The 23,915-nt window shown below is 35.5% G+C and overlaps 2 protein-coding genes and 2 long non-coding RNA genes across 5 annotated transcripts; 2 read left to right on the forward strand and 2 right to left on the reverse strand.

Moving 5' to 3' along the window:
• Positions 1 to 10,759: 10,759 nt before the first annotated feature.
• On the reverse strand, positions 10,760 to 11,416 carry LOC145028465 (uncharacterized). Of its 2 annotated transcripts, none has more exons than XR_013676010.1 (2): positions 11,299 to 11,416; positions 10,760 to 11,202 (listed from the first exon to the last, which is right to left on the reverse strand). It is a non-coding gene; the product is annotated as an uncharacterized LOC145028465 (long non-coding RNA). The 2 variants fall into 2 exon arrangements; XR_013676011.1 differs by having other exon boundaries at positions 10,760 to 11,165; positions 11,299 to 11,413.
• On the forward strand, positions 10,981 to 12,454 carry LOC145028464 (uncharacterized). Its single transcript, XM_078977159.1, has 4 exons — positions 10,981 to 11,118; positions 11,215 to 11,586; positions 11,687 to 11,944; positions 12,039 to 12,454. Exons 1-4 carry the CDS (start codon positions 11,077 to 11,079, stop codon positions 12,363 to 12,365), a joined length of 999 nt encoding a protein of 332 aa, XP_078833285.1. The 5' UTR covers positions 10,981 to 11,076; the 3' UTR covers positions 12,366 to 12,454.
• Positions 12,455 to 15,907: 3,453 nt separating this feature from the next.
• On the reverse strand, positions 15,908 to 23,466 carry LOC145028467 (uncharacterized). The gene is made up of 2 exons (XR_013676012.1): positions 23,342 to 23,466; positions 15,908 to 16,108 (listed from the first exon to the last, which is right to left on the reverse strand). It is a non-coding gene; the product is annotated as an uncharacterized LOC145028467 (long non-coding RNA).
• LOC145028466 (Major facilitator superfamily protein) lies at positions 21,297 to 23,374 on the forward strand. The gene is made up of 3 exons (XM_078977160.1): positions 21,297 to 21,575; positions 21,674 to 21,996; positions 22,111 to 23,374. The coding sequence occupies exons 1-3, from the start codon at positions 21,440 to 21,442 to the stop codon at positions 23,206 to 23,208; spliced, it is 1,557 nt and encodes a 518-aa protein (XP_078833286.1). The 5' UTR covers positions 21,297 to 21,439; the 3' UTR covers positions 23,209 to 23,374.
• Positions 23,467 to 23,915: the final 449 nt, after the last annotated feature.

Raw genomic sequence — 23,915 nt, forward strand, 5'->3', positions numbered from 1 at the left:
ACCTTACTGTGGTGGTTGTGGGTTTTCCTTTGGTTTTCCGACTGAGCAAGGAACAAACACACCATACAACTCCCACAACACATACTAACGCCAAACAATTGGTTGAAACTAACACACATGCGCATTGCACACACCATTACTTAACAGTGGTGGTGAGCGGCGGCAACTAGATGATTGTCGTCGGTTCCACGCACAAAAGAAAAGGAAGAAATAGTCGAAAACATTTCCTTTCTGTGAAACAAATGCAACAGCAACATCTCGTTGCTTCCTGCTTTGATTCCCTTACTCGGCCTCTCTATTTACTCGCCGGAAATGACAGCAACGACAGAAGCAGGGCGGTGGTTGCTCAGCTTCACTGCAGCAAGCCACCACGATGAAGATAGTGGTGCGAAAACCAGAGGTTTCTTTCTCCCGACTGCCTCGCTCTCTTTTTGTCATAGGGGGGCGGCGGAAGAAATGTCGTCGTTCAACCAAGATGGTAGCGGTTGAGTTCGGTGGTGGCAGTAGCGGAACTATGAGGCTCGATAAGTGGTAGTGGCGGCTAGAGCACAAGGTGGCAGCTAGATAAAATGCAGCTAGGGTTAGGGTTAAACAAGGTAAGACGATCGGGAAGGGACATCGAGTTTAATCTCGTGTTCTTTCATAGGCCTGGCAATCGTGTCGTGTTCGGAATTGGCGTGTTACGGGTTGGCGGGTCAAAATATGCCAACCTAAACACGACCCATTTAATTATACAGGTCACGGGTTGGCGGGTTTGGAACATAAACCCATATATTACCCGCCAACCAATTTATTTATACGAGTTCATAGATTGGCGGGTTTGCGGGTCAGATTTGGGTAAGTGGGTCAGATTCCATAAATAAAATTGACAATTAAACATGAATAAATTGTTGATGGTTGATGCAAACATATCCGGATTTTAGACACTTAACTACTTAAGTCTTAAACATCCAGATGAAAATTAAAAACATTTATAGAAACATGTTCAAACTAAACATTAATTCAAACATAGATAATTCAAGTGCTAAAGTAATAGCTACAAATCCCTTTTTTTTTTCTCCCAAAAAAACAAAGTTAATTCTCCAACACCATTTTCTTTTTTATGATGAACATCAACCTTCACGTAGAAACAATAGCCAATGTTAAAACACACACAAGTAAAATTATAAAAATGTATAGTTGTCGTTAACAATAACTCACCAAACGTCAAATGGGCAAAATGGTTACAGACTTAGTCACTTAGCCTTACAGGTTACGACTTACGACCTTAGGCCATCCACCACGAGTCACAATGTCAAAAAAGTCAAATGGTCGTGAATCAATGGTGCATATATATTATATAACACTTATAAAATATAATACTTAATACATAAGTACATTTACAAATTTTATATATATATATATATATATATATATATATATATATATATATATATATATATATATATATATATAAACGGGTTGGCGGGTTAACCCGTTTTTTTTTAGAAACTCATATATGACCCGTTTAATTAACATGTTGGCGGGTTGAAAAACTCAACCCAAACCCATTTATTTCGTGTCGTGTCACTGGTCGTGTCGATAATTGTTAGCCCTGTTCTTTCAAACATATAACCATTTTTCCAAGTTTGGCCCTTCACCACCAAATCTTTTTCAACTTAAACCCCATACTTACCAAACACCCCATGCGTTCAGAAATCTTTACAAAATTAATCCGGAAATTACACTTTTAACCCCCAAAAATCCAAATTATATCATTTAACTCCCGAACCCAATGCCCTACTAATTTATTAACGATTTAGGGTTACAATAAAATAATATGATTTACATCTCGAGGTAGGGTTCATTATTTATTTACTTATTTAATTTAATTTCAAACAGAATGTTACAACCCCCCCCCCCCCCCACTTAAATTAGATTTCGTCCTCAAAATCATTCCTTACCATTCTCGGCACACCACCCAACTTGAGCAACACAACAACAACCTCGAACATACCCCAACCTTTCCAAGGCAACCAAAACCAACCCTCGCAGGGTTCTAAAACCCAAAGGTGAACGAATTCCTTGCAACGTGATCACATTTACTCAACCTGAATATGAAGTCTCGAGATGTCTGACTCCTTAACAGACCGTCCATATTGAATCATTATTGTTGAACCAGTCCACTTATCTCTCAACTGACTACTTAGCTTTCGATAACTTGAGGTTCCCACTAGAAAACAGTGTCACAGACCAAATGTCCCTGCAGAACACTTATACTTAACAGAAGGCTCATATAATCCTTCAAGTAGAAGATTCATCCCTGCAATGGTTAGACTCGGAAGAGAGCTGCACAACAGGGTCAAATCAATTACTCTGAGACTATTTAATCCAAACTGCAAGTGACTTAGCACTTTCGATAAAAAAGCTACTCCACACACACATGAATCCCCAAGTTACTACTATTTCTCGAAGCATCATGCTCCCTCCTGGCTATTTTTCTAAGGAAACCGAGACCTCCTTAGTCCCCAACTTATTTGGAATACTGAATTCCTGTCTGGTTGCTGAGCCAAGAGCAACCTCACAGTCGCCCCACGTGACTTCCAAAGAGAACTTCGGCTATCAAAATCTGCCCTAACCATATTGCCAATCATGGCTCCATTATTCCTTGTGATCTTCCCGATCATGACAGTCCGACTACCTATCGCCATCGAATCTAATACGAAAAGTGAATGCTACCAGAACATGTAACATCCCGTTATTTTCTACTTATAAAGTTAACCCTAGTCAACCAAAGTCACACTTGGGTCAACTAAAGTCCCCGTACTTGTTTGGATTTTTATAAAGGTTAGAATAATAACCTTTTCATGTTAAAACTCTTAGAATGTTTGTGGTAGAAATTAGAAGGAAAACACTTGAAAACCAAGAAACTTCGCAACCCCTCTCATTCTTTCTTTCCTTCAGATTGCAAACCTCGCAAGGGTCGTGAACCTCGTGCGAGCTGTAAACAGATTGCGGCCATGATTTAGCTTCGGACCGTGAGCTCCTCAGATCGCAAACTTTCCACCTATATATATATATATATATATATATATATATATATATATATATATATATATATATATATATATGCGAAGTCAACTTTTTCCCTCACTTCTCCTCTTCTAGCCGTAAACACAAGCATTCTCTCTCAATATCTTCAACCGAAAACTCAAGTTTTCTCTCGTCTATCATCCGAAGTTCCTCCTTTCACCTTTGAATCTTGTTAAACACACCTTGTGTTCTTCGATTCTTCAAGAAATCATCTCCAGATCTTCATAATTTTGGGCAACAAACCCTTGAAGCTCCTTAATTCACCAAGAACACACACTTGATTGTGGGTCGTGAACTCAAGAACATCAAGTGTTCTTGGGCCGTGAGCATCCCTCCTCGCCGTGGACACTTTTCACCCTTATATCTTTGCTTCTAATACTTCTTTGGTAAGTAATTCTTACATCCTAGGTTGTTTCCTTGATGCCTTAGAGGCTATACTCACTAATTTCATGTCAATATGTTGCAGAAATTGCTATATAGGACTTGTTTTGCTTCGGGATTTCACTTGTGGAAATAAACGTCCAATATCAAATCATCAATATAATCACCCTCAAAAAGGTGAATTCATACCCCTATATTTTCACAGTTTTTACAGTTTTTAGGGGGGGGGGGGGGGGATACAAGTCTAACACAAGGATATTGTGTTTCAGACAAATGGTTTCAAAATATCTTACAAACAAAATGGATTCAAATTATCTTCAAATCAAATGGTTTCAAATTTATATTAAAATGACATCAAGTCACTAAAAGTATTTCAAAATTGTTAAACTCTTTAAAATATTTTATAAACTTATATTTTCCCCAAAAATCTATATATATATATATATATATATATATATATATATATATATATATATATATATATATATATATATATAAGATTTAAAGGGCTTAGGACTGATAACTCGCTTTATTTCCTTTTCCTTGTTTGGATGTGGACTTAGGGTATCGATTATATATATATATATATATATATATATATATATATATATATATATATATATATATATAAAAGATACTTCATTCAGTATTCAATACCGTTTATAACATGTCGAGCAAAGGGTTGCATTCATGAACAGTTAGTATCAATACAGAACGTACATATAAAATATAATAGGTATAATTTATGATTCACGAACATTAACTCACGAGTCAAGTATACAAGAGTACATTATTTTACAAGAACAAGGATTTGATTCAAAACTAAACATGTGTGTACAACTTACAATACATTTCAAGTGTACTAAACAAGGAACATACTATCAATCATTTATTTTAGAATGATTGGGTTTGCATTACTACTATACACGTAACGTCTTTATGCTTTTTATGAGTCAATATTCAGGTTGTTTATTCATTTAAGGGAAAATGTCACTGTAGCCCCACTAACTTACAAGTTTTGGTTTAAAAGGTCCCTTATTTTATTTTTTGGCTTTAGAAGGGCATAAACTAACATTTAACCGACTAATTAGGCCATTTTTTATAAAGTGAAGGGGTCACCCGGTGACCCTAATCCCAATCAGCATTATTTCTTGGACATGTCATTAAAAGAAAGCTAGGTCATTAAACTAAATCATATGCCACATGTTAGTGTATCGATAAATGAAACCAACCCTTCCTCTCCAAGTAATTTTTGTCTTTAATCGGTTTCATCTACCAATATCTCCATTTTCTTCTACTGTTCATCCAAAAATCAAACCTGGATTTTTTCTATAGCCATCTACATGAAGATAGATCTTCATTTTGCTGGTTTGTTTACGAGGTATCCGGTGATTAGTTACTCAGATGGAGTGGAGCAAAGGTTTGAGGATGTGGATTTTACTGGAATGGACAAAAACGAATTTCTACTGTTCATTCAGAGATTTGCAAATGAGAGGTTAGTTGATGTGTACTTTTGCATACCCGATATTGAGTTCCCTGAAGGACTGAGGATAATAGCAACTAAGAAAGAATACCAGGAGTTTATGGAAGTAGGGTATGATTCTGGTTGTGTAATTTCTGTATACATGGATCATGTTGGTGTTCATGTTTATCAATGGATTGTTGATGAGATGGCTGAAGTATGCACCCCCGAGGACAAGTTTTCTGGTGTAGGTGAAGTAGTAGAAGAGTTGCATGTTGAGACAGAAGGAGGCATTGACCTAGATGAAGTACAAGTGCAAGGTGATTTGGACGATAACATTAAAGATGGAGATTGCATACCCATGAACAAGACCTTGAATGATGTATTTTTGAACAAGCTCTGCCCCAAGGAGCAGCCAACTCCAGACACTCCACCTCAAGAGGATCCATCTCATGAAGATCCATTTGATCAGATGGATGGACACGACCCAATTCATGAGGAGGTAACAACTTTTAATGAAAATGTTCATTGGAAATAAACAAAAACCTATGTTAGGAATGAGATTTGAAAATCCTAAACAATTAAAACATATGTTGTGTAATTATGCCATTGCTAAAGGATATCAATTGTGCTACAAAAAAATGATAGTAGGAGGCTTTTAGTTGAATGTTGTTCAGGGCAATGCAAGTTTAGATTGTGGGCTTCATGGATGAGTGAGGAAAAATCTTTTCAGATTAAGTCTCTTATAGATGACCATAATTATGTTAGAAATTTTAAAATGGGGTCAATTGTAAGCTATGCATGGATTGGTAGCCATTTCACATCCAAATTTTTACAAAAACAAAAAATGAGTGTTAGGCTACTAAAGGAATAAGTAAAAAAATTTTTTGGAATTGATGTGAGTATGAGACAGTGTAGAAGAGCAAAGAAATATGCAATTGAACTTATTGAAGGTACACTAGTTGAGAATTATGCCAAGCTTTGGTCATATGGTGAAGAGATAAGAAGATCCAATCCAGGATCAACTATCAAATTGGATGTCAACAGTAGGCTTGATGGGAAGACATATTTTAGTAAGTTTTACATATGCTTTGAGGGGCTGAAACAAGGTTGGAAAGGAAGTTGTAGAAGAGTAATAAACTTGGATGATTGTTTCTTAAAGGGATTATGTAGTGGAGAATTGATATGTACCGTAGGAAGAGATGCTAAAAATCATATTTTCCCAATAGCATGGGCAGTTGTGTGTGTGGAAAATAAAGAAAATTGGAAATGGTTTTTGGATAATCTTCAAGATGATCTAGAAGTTGATGATGGTAGTGGTATCACCCTGATGTCAGATCAACATAAGGTAAATCACTTATTATACTTCATATTTCTTGTTAATAAATTTCCATTTTCTTAACATATGAATTTAAATTGTAAAGGGGCTATTAGAGGTTGTGAAGGAAGTAATGCCTAATGCTGAACACAAATAGTGTGCAAGGCATATTGTTGCCAACTTTAGGAAAAGGTTCGGTAGTGTACATTATGAGAGGATGTTTTGGAAAGCTTGAAAAGCATCAACTAAACCTTTATTCAATGCAGCAATGAAGGAAATACAAGTACTAAATCCTGTAGCATTTGACTACCTTATGGAAAAGAACCCAAAATCATGGTGTAAAGCTTTCTTTAGAGAGGGGAGAATATGTGATGCAGTTGAAAATGGATTATCTGAAAGCTTCAACAATGTCATTAGAGATGTAAGGAAAGAACCAATAATCATAATGTTAGAAGAAATTAGGTTGTATGTTATGGAGAGGCAATTCAATCTCACCATCAAAGGTTGTTCATAGCCTGATTATAAACCATGCGTAGCCATTACAATCCTATTGAATCAGTTGAAAGGATCTCAAAGGTTTTTTCTTTTCCATTAATACTTTATTTAGTTTTTCCACTATACACCCTAACTTTTATACCGTTGCATTAGGTATTGGTAGGTTTTACCTACTGGTTTAAACCAGTTTGAAACAAGGAATTTGGCAGAGTCTTACGTTGTGGATGTAGATAAGAAGACTTGTTCATGTAGAATGTGGCAACTAAATGGGTATGGATGTGTGCATTCAGTTGCAACAATCTCATACCTTAACAGTGATGTTGGTAATTATGTGGATCCAATGTACTATGGAGAAATTTATAAGAACACTTACAAGTATCCTATGTGTGGGATGAATGGTAGCAACATGTGGCCACCTACTGAATTCATTCCACCTTTGCCACCATTGAAAAGAAAAATGTCAGGTAGACCTAAAGTTAATAGAAGAAAGGATTCAAGTGAAAGGGGTGCTAGACACACTGTGTCAAAGGTTGGGAAAAAGATTATGTGTAGTGTATGCAAACAAGCAAGACATAACAAGGTTACATGTCCTAAATCTGAAAAGCCAACAAAACTAAAGGTAAGAAAAAGGAATAGATAAGATGTTATTAATAGGGAGGGAAGCAGTGCTAAGAAGGAAAAAGGTATGATAGATGAGGAAGGAGGGAGGGGTAATAAGGGCATTAATGGAAAAGTTGGGGAAGGAAGCAGTGGTAAGAAGGCAAATGATGTTATAGATGATAAAGGGGGGAGGGGTAAAAAGGGCAGTAATGGTAATGTTGGGGAAAGAAGAAATGGTAGGAAGACAAAGGATGGTAAAGATGATATAGGAGGGAGGGGTAAAAAGGTAATTGTCAAGACAAGTAAGAAGTCGGAAAGAATTTTGAAGAAAAAACTTGGTACACGGGTTGAAAGTAAAAATGGAGAAGGACACACTATTGACAAGCCAATGGAACTAGAATAGGTTAAGTGTGGTCAATATAGTTATGTAGTTAATGTGTTTATGACAACTGATTCCGGGTTAAGTGTTTTCATTTGATGTTTTGTACTCACTTTGGTCATGCTAAACAATGTTGGATTAAGTGTTTCAATTTTATGTTATGTACTCACTGTGATGTTATGTAGTCACTTTGGTTATGCTAAACAATGTTGGATTAAGTGTTTCGATTTTATGTTATGTACTATTTTTGTTTAATTTTAATCTAATATAAATTACTATGTTATGAACTCGTTGTGGTGTTATGTATGCAAAAGGTTTTAATGTCCTTATGATGGTGTGTTGTATTTATGGACGTGCATGATATTTGGGTCCATTATTTACATTAGTGTTGGATATATATATGGTCCCATTTACTCTAGGTGAACATGGCATTGGTGTCGATTATTGACATTAGTGATTGAAAGTCATTAAATAAGCCAACCACAATTGGTGTACCAATTTACATTAGATGAACATGGCATTGGTGCATGGTATTGGGGTCCATTATTTACATTAGATTTGGACACTCAGTAACATCTGTCACAGTTGGTGTACCAACAACAATTAAATTTCATTAAATAAGCCAACCAAGTGTCCAAATCATTAGTCTTAATCAAGAACATTGATCCCAACAAATCAAAACAGATTCAAGGTTTTTACATTTCATCAAGATAATATCAAAATGCCTGTTACATGTTCCCAGGACTTCAAAAAACATCCGTAAACAACCACCACTAGATTACCACAAACATCATACACGATTACCACAAACACAAACAAACACACATAATCCTAATAACATATATTACAATAAAAACCTTAAACATAATAGACGATTACGATGAACACTAGATTATCATACCACTACTATTCACCTCCTTGAGAATTACTTGCTGACTATCAAGTGAATGATGAAAATCATCAGCAGGAGCATCACCACGACAAGACCCACAACCAACAACTCAATAGCTTTAATCTGCTTCTCAACCTTTTCTAACCTTTGCTGCATGTTCAGGACATCAACCTTGGAATGAAGGTAATCGCGACCCATCTCCTCCTTCATGCGCTCCACCTCACTTTTTTGCTCGGCTATTTTATCACCACAGTCGCAGAAAATCGTGTGCAAATCGTTCAAGTATAGCCCGTCTCTTGAGCTAATCAAGTTGTTAGAGTTTATAGTATCTGGTGATGGTGGTGGGGTAGGCTCCATGGAAGACAGTGAAAGGGAACACGAGTATTCTATTTTCGTTTGTCGGGTTGTGTTTGGCCGAAAGTGGTAACAAAGTCTTAGGGTTTTGTCCAAAAGACCATCCATTTATATAGTACAGGACCACCTAACCCTTAGTGCCCAAGTAAGTGAACTCGGTGGTGAGTCGATGACGTGTAAACCGACTCGTCTGAGTTGACTTAGTAGGTTACTTGGATGATGACATGGCAAGCAAACCGGTTGAATTGGGTCAAAATCCCAAATTAGCCGGTTAAATGTTAGTGTATGCTCTTCTAAAGCCAAAAAATAAAATAAAAGACCTTTTAAACCAAAACTTGTAAGTTAGTGGGGCTACGTGACATTTTCCCTTAGGAAAATGATGTTAGCTTTTATATTACAAAATTAGATGGGAACCAAATACTCAAGACTTTGTTTAACAAAAATAAGCTTGCTTATTATAATTTAGGTCATATTTCAAAAGTTAGCTAAAAAGTTAACAGATAGCTAATAAATTCGTTTATTAATTAATAGTGTTTTATAAAAATAGTTTTGGTAAATACAAAATGATATAAATATAAAATGATATAAATTGATATTTAGATATATAACTTAAAAGATAATATATATATATATATATATATATATATATATATATATATATATATATATATATATATATATATATATATATATATATACTTATTAGAATATTTTTAAAAAAACTTCATAAGCTTATTAAAAGCTATCTCAAAATAGCTTATGAACTTGCTTATAAAGTAGGTTTTGATAATTTATTTTGAGATAGTTTTTGGCTGTTTAATAAGTTTATGGAGTTTTTTTTTTCAAAAAGTATTTCAAATATTACCTTAATTGTATCTATTTTTATTTTTTTAGTTATATATTTAATGTCTAATTATGTTATTTTGCATTTGCAATATAGCTTATAATCTATTTTTTTAGAAAATAATATTAATTCAAAATCTACTTTTTACAAAACACTATTAATCCATAAGCTCAGTTATTAGTTAACTTTTTACTTAGCGTGTCAAACATAACGTAAAGCTTCGAAAAACTAAACACTTCCAAAAGTTACTTCAAGTAGTTTTTAAATTATAAGGTGTTTTATTTTTTTTTTTGTAAAATAAAATCTAAAAACTTTTCCTGCAAAACATTTTCTTTTAGTTTGTCTCAAAGAATGTGAAAACCTCTATGCCGAACACACATAAAAATATCGAAGAAATGGTTTAGCGTATATTGTTCTTTAGTAACTAGCTTATTATCAAAAAGTGGAAAATGCTTTTTTAATGTTTTAGTGTTTTTTTTTTCACCAAAGTTAACTAATTTATTAATGAATCTTAAATTCTGTATAAAAGCCCATATTTAATTTGTTTTTCAAGCACATGTGTATAATTTTTCTATTCCAATAAATAAGTAGGTTCATTATTTTTTTTATCATGTGTCATCCCATTAGATATCTTAAATTTTAACTAATGTTATCAATTTATTGATTTTCCATTTCAAATTTTAAAATTTAAAATTTAAATTTACACTCTAATTATATTAAATTAATAACATCAGAATAAAATTAAAATAAACTTAATACAGATTATAAGGTCACGTATTTATATAAATCAATTATTATAATTTTATATAAATAAAAAAATATTTCTTAATTAATAATTTATTTAAAATAATTGATCAATAATTTTAAATTTTATTATAAAAGTTAAATTAATTTTGTAACTGAGATTCCCATCGATTATAAACTAGTTATAACAATAAAATATAAGTTATCACAAATATAAATTTAAAATAAAAACCAATAAAATATAATTTAAATATAATCGCTATGGGTGTAAGCGTTTTAGTTTTTTACATTAATTTCATCTAGATTGTTTTAGAAGAATGTCTTCTAATAACATACTTTCCGATAAACAATATGTATCTTTATTTTCCTATATTCTGATAGTATACAAGTTTTATTAAAACTATGAGAAGGCTCGAATGGTATCACGACACGTTAACTGACCGAACCTTATTGCCTATAAAACCGATAACAAAGTGATCCACATCGATCCAATCTCCTGCTACGCACAAACACAATCAGCCACAACATAAACACCATGGTGAAAGCAATTACAGTTTATGAGCACGGCGGGCCTGAGGTCATCCTTCACCTAGCTAGCTTCTTTAGATTCTTTCTTTTTTCCTTCTTTCATTGAATAAAGCGTACTAAATGGTGTTAGTTTCTGTATTTACAGGTCATGAAATGGGAAGATGTTGAAGTCCCAGATCCAAAAGAGGGAGAAATCAGGTTGAAGCAAAAGGGAATTGGTCTAAATTACCTGGATGTGTACATGCGTCAAGGCCGGCACCCTCAACCTGTACCATTTACTCCAGGTGTGGAAGGATCGGGAGTTGTAACAGCGGTGGGTCCCGGAGTAACCAGCTGCAAAGTTGGAGATGTTGTGGCTTACGCTGGCACCCAGAGGCTGGTGGGTTCTTATGCCGAAGAGAGAATTCTTCCCGCAGATCAAGCGGTGCCTGTTCCTTCTTCTGTTGATCCCGTTGAAGCAGCTGCCGTCATTTTTAAGGGACTCACCGCATATGTCATGATCCATCGAGCCTTTAAGGTGACAGACACATCCAAATTTTGATTTATATATCTATATATCTGTAGACAGCTGTAGATGATAAAACTTGCTTAATATAAGGGACCAACGATTTCGATAGGTTGAACCTGGACATACAATCCTGGTACATGCGGCGGCAGGTGGAGTCGGGTATTTGATCTGTCAATGGGCAAGTGCGATCGGAGCCACCGTGATCGGAACAGTGTCGACCAAAGAGAAGGCTGTGCAGGCGAAAGAAGATGGATGTGAGCATGTGATTCTTTACAAAGATGAAGACTTTGTGGAACGTGTGATGGAAATAACATCAGGCAAAGGGGTGGATGTTGTCTACGATTCCGTTGGGAAAGATACCTTCAATGTACGAAATTAATTCCTTCCTTCTTTTTAGTTTGTTGTTTCCATTTTCAAAATGTAAGTAATGACGATGAGGACTGTTTGCGTTTAAAATGAAGGGATCATTGGAGTGCTTAAAAACGCGAGGATACTTGGTGGTTTTTGGGGTTGCATCAGGTCAACCAGAGCCGATACATGTAACTAAACTCGCACCCAAATCCATCTATCTGACGTTTGCATCACTCGGGGAATACATCGGAGGTAATCGAGAACATCTGCTTATAGCTGCTGAAGCCTTGTATTCTAATGTTGCAAAGGGAGTATTGAAGGTTCGTCTTAATCATAAGTATCCTCTGTCTCAAGCAACCCAAGCTCACATTGCTCTTGAGAGTCGAAAAACAACGGGTTCCGTTGTGTTGATCCCGGATGAGGAGTGGTTCCCTTAATGTTGTCTGTTATAGATGTATTTATCCTTTGTTATTTCTGGTCATGTAATTCTCTTGTTCTTTTTGAACTTATTATGATTAATAATTAACCCAAGCTGCATAACACTAAAGTAAAAGCCTTTTAGACTGTGGCATAAATTATTGGTCCATTAACTTTTCGTTATATTTAAAATACTTGATTAATAATTTTAAATTTTTATTATAAAATTTTAATTAATTTTATAATAACGAAATAATATTAACAAAAAGCCCAAAACCCCACGGTTTTGAGCCAACAAAGGCCACTCTGAATATTTTTGTAATATGTCTTGAAACATGACAATACATATGACAATGTATAGTTTTAAGGTTATTTTTATAGAAGTTATTATCTATAAAAATCTATTTAACAAAACTAAATTTTTTTTTTAGAACGGTAAAATTTTATTTAAATGTGTAAAAATTTATTTGTAAATAAAGTGTAATATCTACATATTTACATATTCAAACTCAAATTTCTATTTCTAGTTTCTTTGACTTCACACTTTCAACATTAATTCCCTCCATCCATGATTCTCTATTTCTAATCCTTTTGAATGTAAAATACTTTTATTTATTTTTATATTTAAAATAAATAGATTATTTTCTGAATAAAATAGTTACTTTTAATATTTTTAATATAAAAGTAAATAATCGTAAAATTATATTCATGTGATAAAAAGTTGGTTTAGATTGATTGATGATGGATGTGAAAAATTAAACTTAGTTGGATGTATACATCAAAGAAAAAGAAATTTTTAGGTTTTTAATGGCGAGAATTAAAGGAAGGCGATCAATCATTGACAAATTTTTCAATAACCTTTCAAAATGGAAATTGAATATGCATTCTATCGGTGAGAGTGGTGGGAGGTCTATGCTTTTGTTTTTAGTTCTTGGATTGTTTTGTGATATATTTATGCCTATATTTGTTATGTCCATTCAAGTTAAAAAGTTAGATGCATTAAGATCCTTTTTTTGAGTGGTCAAAATGATTTAGAAAAATACATTGGATAAACTGGGACCTGGTCATTTTGTTGAAAGAAAAAGAGGGATTGGGTTTGGTAGTCTTGAAGGTTTTAACCTTGCTTTGTTGCAGAAATGGAGGTGGAGATTTGTATGGAAAACAAGCCTTATGGTTGCAAGTTATCAAGGCAGTGCAACTGAGTGCATAGAAAAAAAAAAATTCCTTTTTTTTCTTATACTCAAAACCGAGGACAGAGAGTGTGAGCGACCTTTATTATTCATCACTTTTATTAGCAATAATAAAGTAGGAAATAGTAGTGATACTCTTTTTTGGTGAGCCGAGTGGCTTGGTAATATTTTGCTTTATGTTAGATTTCCAACTTTGTTTTCCTTAGAAAGAAGTAAAGACTAAAGATTGTGTGATTCAAGTTTGATTGTCTAATCTTGGGTGGAACTAGCCTCGGAGAAGACATTTGAGAAATGGGATGGAATCGGACCAACTTCAAATTTTACTAAATTTATTGTTTAAGTTTCCTTTTTGATCCTAGGTAGATTCTTCGTGGTGAAAGTTGTTTGTTGGTGGAATTTTCACAGTCAAAGACACGAGATATCATCTGAAGGAGTTCTTGTTACAAATGGAGCTATTTAGACCGGATGAAATAATTGTGTTCCCGTCAAGGTGATTATTTTAGAGATTTAGTCTTGATTGTTTGCATCTTAGGCCGACTTGATGACTAAGGTTATTCATGTTCCCAAGATCCAGTGTCCTTTGTGTACCGTTCATGATGAAACTATTTTTCACTTGTTTGTTGAATGTGAAATTGCGACGAGGACGTTGAACGCTCTTTCTCGTTGGTTGGAGATAGATTTTCCTAGGCATAGTGAAGTTATTGATATTATAAATTGGATTTGATAATATTGTCATATGATTATAATAAAGAGAAATTACAAGAGTTCTCAACATGATTACATTATCATATGATTATAATAAAGAGAAATTACAAAGGTTCTCAATGGAAAACATAAATACTACAAAGGATAAAGTGGCATATAAATACTAGCTGGACAAAACCTTAATGGGCTAAAGACTAAAGGGTCCATAAACAAGTGGACTAATAATATATAAGCTAACATGATTGATTCTTTAAACCTGCCCCATGTGAAAAAATGGTTGTGGAAACGATAGTAATAACAACGCGTTGGCTGCTTGGGAGATTCACGAAGGAAGTTAGCTCTCAGTCTAACCTGAAACATTGAGACCTTATTTTTGAATCCACAACATTTTCTTTTTTGTGGTATAAGAATAGAAATTGTAAAGCTTGCATTTCTTGGGTTGGTTGGCTTCACAATGCAATGAATACTTCGTAATTCCTAGTTTTTTTACTAGTTTTTGTTGAATCTCATCGTCCAGCTATTAAATATATACCCAAAACTGTTTTATTAGTTAATTACTACGAATTATTAGTTTTACTGCATATATTTGTCAATATCATTTTACAATAGTTTTCGCGCAATGTGCGGACATGTACCTACTTTTATAATAACAATATCAAAAGTTGTATGTATCTAAGTAGAGTTTAGGTTAATTTCTACTAATGATAATATCGGTCTCAGAACTAAACCGAACCGAAAATCAGAAAACCGAATCGAAAATACTTGTTAAGTTCTGGTTCTAAAACCGAAAAGAACTAAACTTCTGAAGTACATTGTCGTTTTTTCGCATTTTGACGTGGCATTTTCGCATAATCTAATAATATCATTTACCATTATGATGAGATAAAATGAAAAACATTTGTTAGAAAAGAAAACCAACAACCTTACACCCCATGTTTTAGGACTGTGTAACTAAAGTATTTCTTAACCAATTTAACTTTTTTTTTGGCCTAAATTGTAGTCAAGACATAGGTCTACAACTTGGGAAAAAACCAGTTCATTCCGTGCTTGTATAAAAGCTTGTATAAAGGAAATACAGTCGTTCAAAGTCTGGTAAAATTTATAAACAATGCTGAGAAATAACATATAACCATAATAGCGGTGTTTAGAGTTGTGTAACTCGGCTATTTCATAACCAATTTAAGTTTTTTTAAGCCTAATTTGTATCCAAAATAGAGGGCTATGACCTGCAACTCATTCAAGCTCGTATGAAGGAGTTATCGCAATTCGAAGTTGGGTAAAACTTATAAACATTGTTAAGAATTAAACCGATTTACCCTTAACGGTTCTCAAATCGAATAACTGGAGGACCACAAACCCGAAAACCGAAAATTAGGAATTGTTGGAACCAAAAATCGTTTCGATTATATATATATATATATATATATATATATATATATATATATATATATATATATATATATATATATATATATATATATATATATATATATATATATATATATTTATCATCCCTAGTTTCCACCTTATAAACACGTTCAACCCCTTACATTTGAGCTAAATTGTGAAAATTAACCCATTTTATTTATTGAAGTATAAGTAAAATCAATTCATGGGTACTAAAAAAGGGAGTTTATATGTAACATCCCAAAATTCAAGGTCAAAAATTTCATTTTTAAATAAGTTATTATAAAACCATAAGTATAAAAAAAATCCATAATAACATCTCATGTCAAAACCAAATTGTCAATAATCAAAACATATTATCATTAAACAATATCATAGTGTAATCCCAAAGATCTCATGTGCGGAAACATAGTGTGATGCGCTGCGATCGAGCCGACTCCTTTCTTTTGAAAACGAAGTACCTGAAACCAAAACGGAAAACCGTAAGCATGAAGCTTACTGAGTTCCCAAAATACCACATACCATACATATCAACATACTGCCTAGCATTTCTAGGTGCTAGACTACCCATTCGGTCTTTTTCAACCGAATACTATCTAGCATATGAGCACATAAATCACATACTGTCATACATAACCATGACCCATACATATATCATAATCAGTAAAGATGATATATGCCAAACAAAGTCTTGTCATTATGCCATGGGCCGCCACGTGGTCTTTTCTTGCAAAGCCGGGGGCCACCCCCTCGGTCTCACATACAAGTGCCAAGAGCCACCTCCTAGTCTTCCATACAAGCATCACAATAATAACTAGCATACATAATACTCTACTTAGCTAATCAGCATATAGTGTGCCAAGAGCCACCTCATGGTCTTTCATACATAATAGCATACAGTGCACTAGGAGCCACCCTTGGTCTTTCATATATATTGCCTAGGGCTAACCCCCGGGTTTTCCTACCATACATAATAACATATTGTGTGCCAGGAGTCGCCCCCTGGTCTTTCATGCATAATGCCTAGGGCTACCCCCGGGTCTTCCTATCATACATAAACTAAATGGGCTAGCATTGGTGCCTTAGACCCATACAAACAATGAGGAGACTCACCTCACACTACTAAAGTCCTGCGGATAAAGTTGTGGTTGCTAGCTGATAGATTCTCGAATCTGTCAACATCAAAATAACTCCCACTTAATAATTAGGTCCCACCACATATCCATAAGTCCATGCTTGGGGTAAAAGACTACTTTACCCCTAACTTAGCTTGATTCAAGCCCAAAGCCGAATTCAAAGGTCTAAAAGTCAAACTAGGAATCAAAGCCCAACATATGGCCCAATTTTCCAAACTGGGCCCAAACCTTCACATGGTCTTATTCAAATTCCCAACCATTTAGTCCAGTCCAAACATTTGGCATTTCTATTGGCCCAATATCTCATAATCATAAAGGCCCAAAATATAGCCCATCTATGGCCCAATTTTCTAAATTGGTCCCAAACCCTCTTATGGGCCTTGCCCTAAAGCCCATCAATATATTCTAGTCCATATGATTATTCTTGGATGGCCCATTATTGGCCCAAACACCAAAGCCTAATAGAGAGGCCCAACTTAAGGCCCAAGTGAAATTAGCGTCTTCACATAAAATGACGATTAGGTTTAAGTGTTTCTCACTTAACCCATTAAAGATTAATCCATTAAGTCCATCACTCTACTAGATAAATCATATGATGTGATCGGAGGTAATTCACAATTCCATTCTAATGACCCAAATGTGGGTTCAGATAAGTGCAAGGCCTATATATATGAAATTAGGGTTTTCTAAACCCTAATTAGGGTTTCCAACCCAATCATAGCCCAATAGGCCCAATAGCTAGGTTTCTTGATCAATTAGGGTTCATCATGCCCATTAGGGTTTCACTAGGCCCATTAGGGTTGCGCTAGTCGGGTACCACCCACTACCACCTCAGGTAGTGGTGGTCAAAGGCGGCTCACGACGGCGGTTAGAGTTCTAGTCCAATTGTGTCCAAACACTTCAAAAGCAATCCAAACACAACTAATCACACCGCCACCCAACATAGCGACTGGTGGCGGCAGCCACCACCTCATGGTGGTGGTTTCGAGTTTTCTTACTATTATTCTGGCAACAGTTACAATATTACAATGAAAATACCAATTGGACACACACACACACTCACTAAAATACACACACGGTGGTACATGGTGGCAGCCACCACCTCATGGTGGTGGTGGAGGTGGCTGTTCTCGTTTTTTTAGCTAGACAAACACATACACCCACGGTATGCAAAGCAGTTGAAGACGCATACACACTCCTCCCTTGCTCATAAAGCAAACCCAATCACCCACCTGTGGTGTGTGGCAACGACAGGAGGTGAAAACAGTCGGCAACAGCGGCGCTAGGAGCGACATTAGTGGCGGTTGCGATAACAACCACCTTGTAGCGGCATAAGGCAGTCGAAGGAGAATGTCACCCGCTACAATTGTCCGGAAAGGTGACGACGGTGACTTTGCAACGGTAGAAAAGGCGGAGACGTGTTCGGGAATGGCAGCGCACGACCCTGACGTCGTCTTCAATAGTCTTGGCGTCGCTCGGAACTTCTTCTGGTCGGAAGACAAGAGGGCCTCAGGTGGCTTGCGACTTCGATAATGGCTAAGAAGCAACGACGGTGACCGGTTGGAGTGGTTGTAGGTGGCGGCCGGTGGTTAGGGGTTATAAGGTGGCGGCCAGATAAAATTTAGGGTTAGGGTTTCTTGATGCCATATATATTCAAACGGGGAGAAGAAGGCACGGGTTGAAGTCTCGTGTTTCCTTCCAAACTTAATTCATTTTTATACACTTTGGTCCCTCCTCCATAAAGAGTTTCCATTATAAGTCCAAAAATTACCCTTTAACCCCTTTCTTCCATAATGCCTTTCATAATAAGTCCTAGTAATTAACAAGAAGCCATATCTGCAAAAGTCCTTTCAAATTAAACCCATAATTTACTAAACAGTCCTCAACCTTCAAAATTCTTTACAATTTAATCCGAAAATTACATTTTAACCCCCAACTTCTATTATTGTGACTTTTATCTCCTTGAAACCAACACCTTGCTCAGTTATTATTGATTTTAGGGCTTTTATTCATTTATTAATCTGTCTATTTGTTTATTTAATAAATGGGGTGTTACATTATACTTTCCACTTTTTTATTTTATCCATCCACTTAAAATTATAGTATTATAACATTTTTACCCTGATTGCTAATTTAATATGAAAGAGATAAATGAGTTATATGTTACTGCCTTATCTTAACCAGAAAACACCATCACAACCACCAACTACAATTGAGGCTCGCCATAAACAACATCTGCACAACCTTATCTCTCTTTCACTCTTTCAGCCGTTCATCTTCTACATTCCACCATTACACCATCTGCCATCATACACTCTCTTCATCCCAACCACCACGCCATCATTCACATCCAACCACCATCAACCAACCATTGATACACCATAAAGCCGGCGACATGCTCATCATCTTCCCCCAAGAACACTGCTATAACCAACACAATAATCTCACGTCGCACATCATTACCACACAACCTCCACCATTTTCTTGATCAGGCCCAGTTCAGCACAACCTTCATCACACACATGAATAGTCATCTTAATTCCACTTGAGGTTATTAACATCATCATCGCTACCTATGTCCCCTCTTCATTAGCTTCACCATACACCAACACCATCAAACTTGCAATAAAAAAACAAGCAACCAAATCTCCATCTACGACCCCACATTGTTTTTCTGATAATCACCATACATGTATGTTTATTTCATTGAAAAGAATATGAACAAAATCACATCTTATAGATTGGTGACGTACACCATGTCGGTCTGTCATGGTGCGACTAGCAAGACAACAACTAGTCCAACGAGACAGCAACTGATATGATAGGACAATAGAAAGAGACAGTTGACCGGCCAAGCCTAACTAACCATACAAACTAATTAAAGGATTTTCCACGAAAAAATCCTTTCTAGACAGATGGTAAGGCTTCATAGCCTAAGCAACAAGCCATCATCGTCTAGGCAGGGACTTCATGTTCCCCACACATGGCTACTGGCTGCCACACAGAGGAAGACGTCAGAAAAATTGTGCACATGCCACTACCATTATCCCCTCTGCACCGATCATAATAGGAAAAGATCAAGACAAGGACACATGGACTAATCAGAGGCCGGTACTCTAGATACCGTTATAATGGTCCCCTCATCCATACATGACCCTAACTATAAAAGAGAAGGAACGTCTTCATAGGCAGACTCTCTAGACCCTTCTCATTTTACATCCGTTCATACATGTTCATACACTCTCCTCCCAATCTGACTTGACCGTCGGAGTGCCTCCCCGGGATGCGACTGACGTATCATTTGATTGTAGCTACAGGTTCCAGCGAAGATCTCAACACCAACGTTGTATCTCACCTGCGGAATGACGCTACAACATAATAATAGTTAATATAGTGATTATATAATTTTTTTTTGTATTTATCCATTTCAAAGCTATCAGATAATAGCAAAGGTCAACAGTAGATTTGTTGGTGATTTCACCGTGTTATTCCAATTATGAAAGTATTCAGAATTGATTTGAAAAAGGCTACAAAAAACTTTAGTCAAGATTTGGGTATGGATAATTTTAGATTCAGTCCATTCACGCCATCCAGAAGTGAACAAGAGACCTGCACACACAGTTGAAGCATCTATTGGGGATGGGTCTCGATTTTACTGAGGTGTATCTTGGGTTTCAGTTTAGAACGAGACCAATTCAGAAGGGGGAACCGACGACTTGGAAGAAGCGAGACTGGCTAACGACAAAGAAGCAATGGAGACCGGCGAATGGCAAAGAAGCAATGGAGTCTGGCTTATTCTTTTATGACAACTAGGAATCAATGTTTCTTTTGGGAAGAAGAATTGGCGTCAAGGAAGAAACCTGTGTTTGGAATCTTTCTCTTTTCTCATATTTTTGTAAATTAAAAAGAAGGGCAAAAAACCAAAAATACCAAAATACTCTAATATCAAGTTGATGAATAAAATACTTCAGCAGAAACATCACGACCCTTAAAAAGTTAATGAAGCCCATAAAATATTACTTTACATATATCTAGACAAGATAACATACTACTTACTACAATAGTCTTATTAGAAGTCAACATGTTGTGAAAAAATAGATCCAGCTAGAAAATCATTAAAAAAAAATCATAGTTAATTGCTATTTTATTTAATTTTTCACTTTAATATGTCTTATGTTGATAAGGATTGTAATAGAGTTGGACAACTTTGAATTTTTATTGTGAAAGAGTGATAGCGAGTGGCCAACTGGCCATGAGCCTACAAATTTGTCACATCCACATAATTCAACTCCAATGGCCCTCCACTCCTAACTCCTATCAAAGAAATACAAGACCAATTTGCGTGCACAATCCTATAATTTTGTCGGAAAATGTTTGTCACTCAAGTCAACAAAGTTGACCTAAAAAGGATTATTTTGGATTCATTTTCGATAATTGTATCAATAGAAATAGAATGGCAATTAAAGTAGGATCCTTTTCAACCATATATAAATTAGATGATGCTGATCTCTAGCAGTCAAATTGGACTGGTATCTAACCCTCCAGCAGTCGAGGTAGACTATTCAGCAACCACCTCATGTTCTTTCAGTATGTTATATACACACACATATATACGTATAGAAAGAATATACTTACTCCAGTTAGAACTCTGCATGTATGGCTGTTGGGTCGGGTGTAAGTGTAGGCAGTGAAGTCGGGAAATACAATGGTCAGATCACACCATTTGTGGTGTTGTCATGTATGGTTGCTGCCACAGGAGGTATCATATTCGGATATGATATCGGAATTTCAGGTTTTCAAACAACCACTCATTCTTATTATTATTATTATTATTATATTTCTCTAAATCCTCAATAAGTAACAAGCTGTAATGAATTTATGAATCTGAAGGTGGAGTGACCTCCATGGAGCCATTTTTGAAAAAATTCTTCCGAAAAGTGTACACGAAAATGGAAGAAGACACCAAGATAAGCAACTACTGCAAATTCGACAGCCAACTACTGACTTCCTTCACATCTTCACTATATGTAGCTGGTCTGATTGCAACCTTTTTTGCTTCTCCTATCACTCGAGCTTTTGGACGCAAACCCTCCATTCTTATTGGTGGGGTCGCATTCCTTGCTGGTGCAGCTTTTGGTGGGGCCGCTTACAATATATACATGCTTATAATCGGCCGTGTCTTGCTTGGTGTTGGAGTTGGTTTCGCAAACCAGGTGAACCACTTTTCCTAATTTTCTTTACCAAAATTAAATGGAGTCTGATATGTGGAATGAATCAAATATTTACTTTTGTTTTACTTAAAAACGTCGTGTGTTTTGTATCATCAGTCGGTTCCATTATATCTATCGGAAATGGCACCATCGCGATACAGAGGAGCATTCAACATGGGGTTTCAATTTTGTGTTGGTATAGGCGTTCTAGCTGCAAATCTTCTAAACTATGGGATTCAAAAGATAGAAGGTGGTTGGGGATGGAGAATCTCATTAGCCATGGCTGCTGTTCCCGCCTCAATTCTAACAATTGGAGCTCTTTTTCTCCCGGAAACACCTAACAGCTTAATACAACATAACAGGGATGATCCAGATAAGGCTAAGAAAATGCTACAGAAAGTCCGAGGGACAGATGATGTGAAGGCTGAATTTGATGATCTTGTGACAGCGAATGAAATCTCAAAAACCATTAAACACCCTTTCAAGAACATCTTGAGGCAAAAGTACAGACCTCAGCTTGTTATGGCAATTGCGATTCCATTCTTTCAGCAGGTTACAGGAATCAATGTGATCTCGTTCTATGCTCCGATTCTGTTTCGAACAATAGGATTTGGTGAAAGTGCTTCGCTTATGTCAGCGGTGGTGACTGGGCTTGTGGGTCTTAGCATGACCTTTCTATCGTTGCTGATAGTGGACAGAGTTGGTCGCCGGACTATATTCACCATTGGAGGTGTTCAAATGTTTGTTTCACAGATGCTAGTGGGGGCAATCATGGCAGCAAAACTAGGGGATCATGGTGGATTGAGTAAGGGATATGGTTTTTCTGTGTTGATCTTGATATGTACTTATGTAGCGGGTTTTGGTTTATCATGGGGTCCATTAGGATGGTTGATTCCTAGTGAGATATTCCCATTGGAGATTAGATCTGCAGGACAAAGCATCACTGTTGCAGTGGGATTTCTCTTCACTTTCATAGTGGCTCAAACGTTTTTAACAATGCTTTGCCATTTGAAGTCGGGAACTTTCTTCTTTTTTGGTGGATGGGTGGCGGTGATGACGGTGTTTGTGTACTTTTTTCTGCCGGAGACTAAAAATGTGCCGATTGAGAAGATGGATCGGATATGGAAGAAGCACTGGTTTTGGAAGAAATACGTGGGCAAAGAAGATGATACTAATTACGATCCTGTCACTACTGAAATTAAAACAGACATTTAACAAAAAAAAAAGCCCTAATTATATGACATTGTAATCATAAACACCAAGTTCATGTTTCTACTTCGATCATGAATTATAGTTATAGATTGTAGAGCAGAAAACCATAAAAATTTCAATTGTAAGTTTCAAGTACCTGGTAATCATAAACACCACGATTGAAAAGCAAGTTAGAATGCATGACTAGATCCGATGGGGTATTTGGGATGTGTGTTTCAAAACTCAAAATTTATTTATTGGCTTTGAACGGGTAAATGGTCAATGATATAAAAACTCAATAAAATCATTTACCGTTTTGGTATTTTAGGTTTATGAAAGTTGGAGGTTTGTAATTTTTATTTTTAATTTTATCATTTTGCGTATTTTTATTTATTAAAATTCTTATGTTTTATAGAGATATTTAGTTTTATTATTTTCGTGGTTCATTAAAACTCTTAAATTTTATAGAAATAATCGATTTTACTGGATAAAACTATAAAAATGAATAAAATTTAAAAATTCATAATAATTAAATATGTTCAATTATTATTAACAATAGATTACTAAACTATAATAAAGATTACATTTAGACAAATAAAAAAAAAAACTTTCCAAACCATTTTGTCCTCATATTTATATTTTTTCTAATAGGTCCATTTTTCATGTAATAAAATATTATTTGGTCTATCACCCTTAATTATAGTACCTAAATATGCAATCATTGTAGTAAA

Source organism: Lactuca saligna, chromosome 2, assembly GCF_052625555.1.
Source record: "Lactuca saligna cultivar CGN05327 chromosome 2, ASM5262555v1, whole genome shotgun sequence".
Classification (NCBI taxonomy): Eukaryota; Viridiplantae; Streptophyta; class Magnoliopsida; order Asterales; family Asteraceae; genus Lactuca; species Lactuca saligna.

What these genes read in the sequence shown, in the direction of transcription:
- LOC145028466 (XM_078977160.1), top strand. Translation starts at nt 21,440, where the DNA reads ATGGCTGTTGGGTCGGGTGTAAGTGTAGGCAGTGAAGTCGGGAAATAC. An exon ending in ATATGATATCGGAATTTCAG is followed by an intron (nt 21,576 to 21,673) that starts GTTTTCAAACAA and finishes ATGAATCTGAAG; the next exon opens with GTGGAGTGACCTCCATGGAG. An exon ending in GAGTTGGTTTCGCAAACCAG is followed by an intron (nt 21,997 to 22,110) that starts GTGAACCACTTT and finishes TTGTATCATCAG; the next exon opens with TCGGTTCCATTATATCTATC.
- LOC145028464 (XM_078977159.1), top strand. Translation starts at nt 11,077, where the DNA reads ATGGTGAAAGCAATTACAGTTTATGAGCACGGCGGGCCTGAG. An exon ending in ATGAGCACGGCGGGCCTGAG is followed by an intron (nt 11,119 to 11,214) that starts GTCATCCTTCAC and finishes CTGTATTTACAG; the next exon opens with GTCATGAAATGGGAAGATGT. An exon ending in TTGGGAAAGATACCTTCAAT is followed by an intron (nt 11,945 to 12,038) that starts GTACGAAATTAA and finishes TTTAAAATGAAG; the next exon opens with GGATCATTGGAGTGCTTAAA.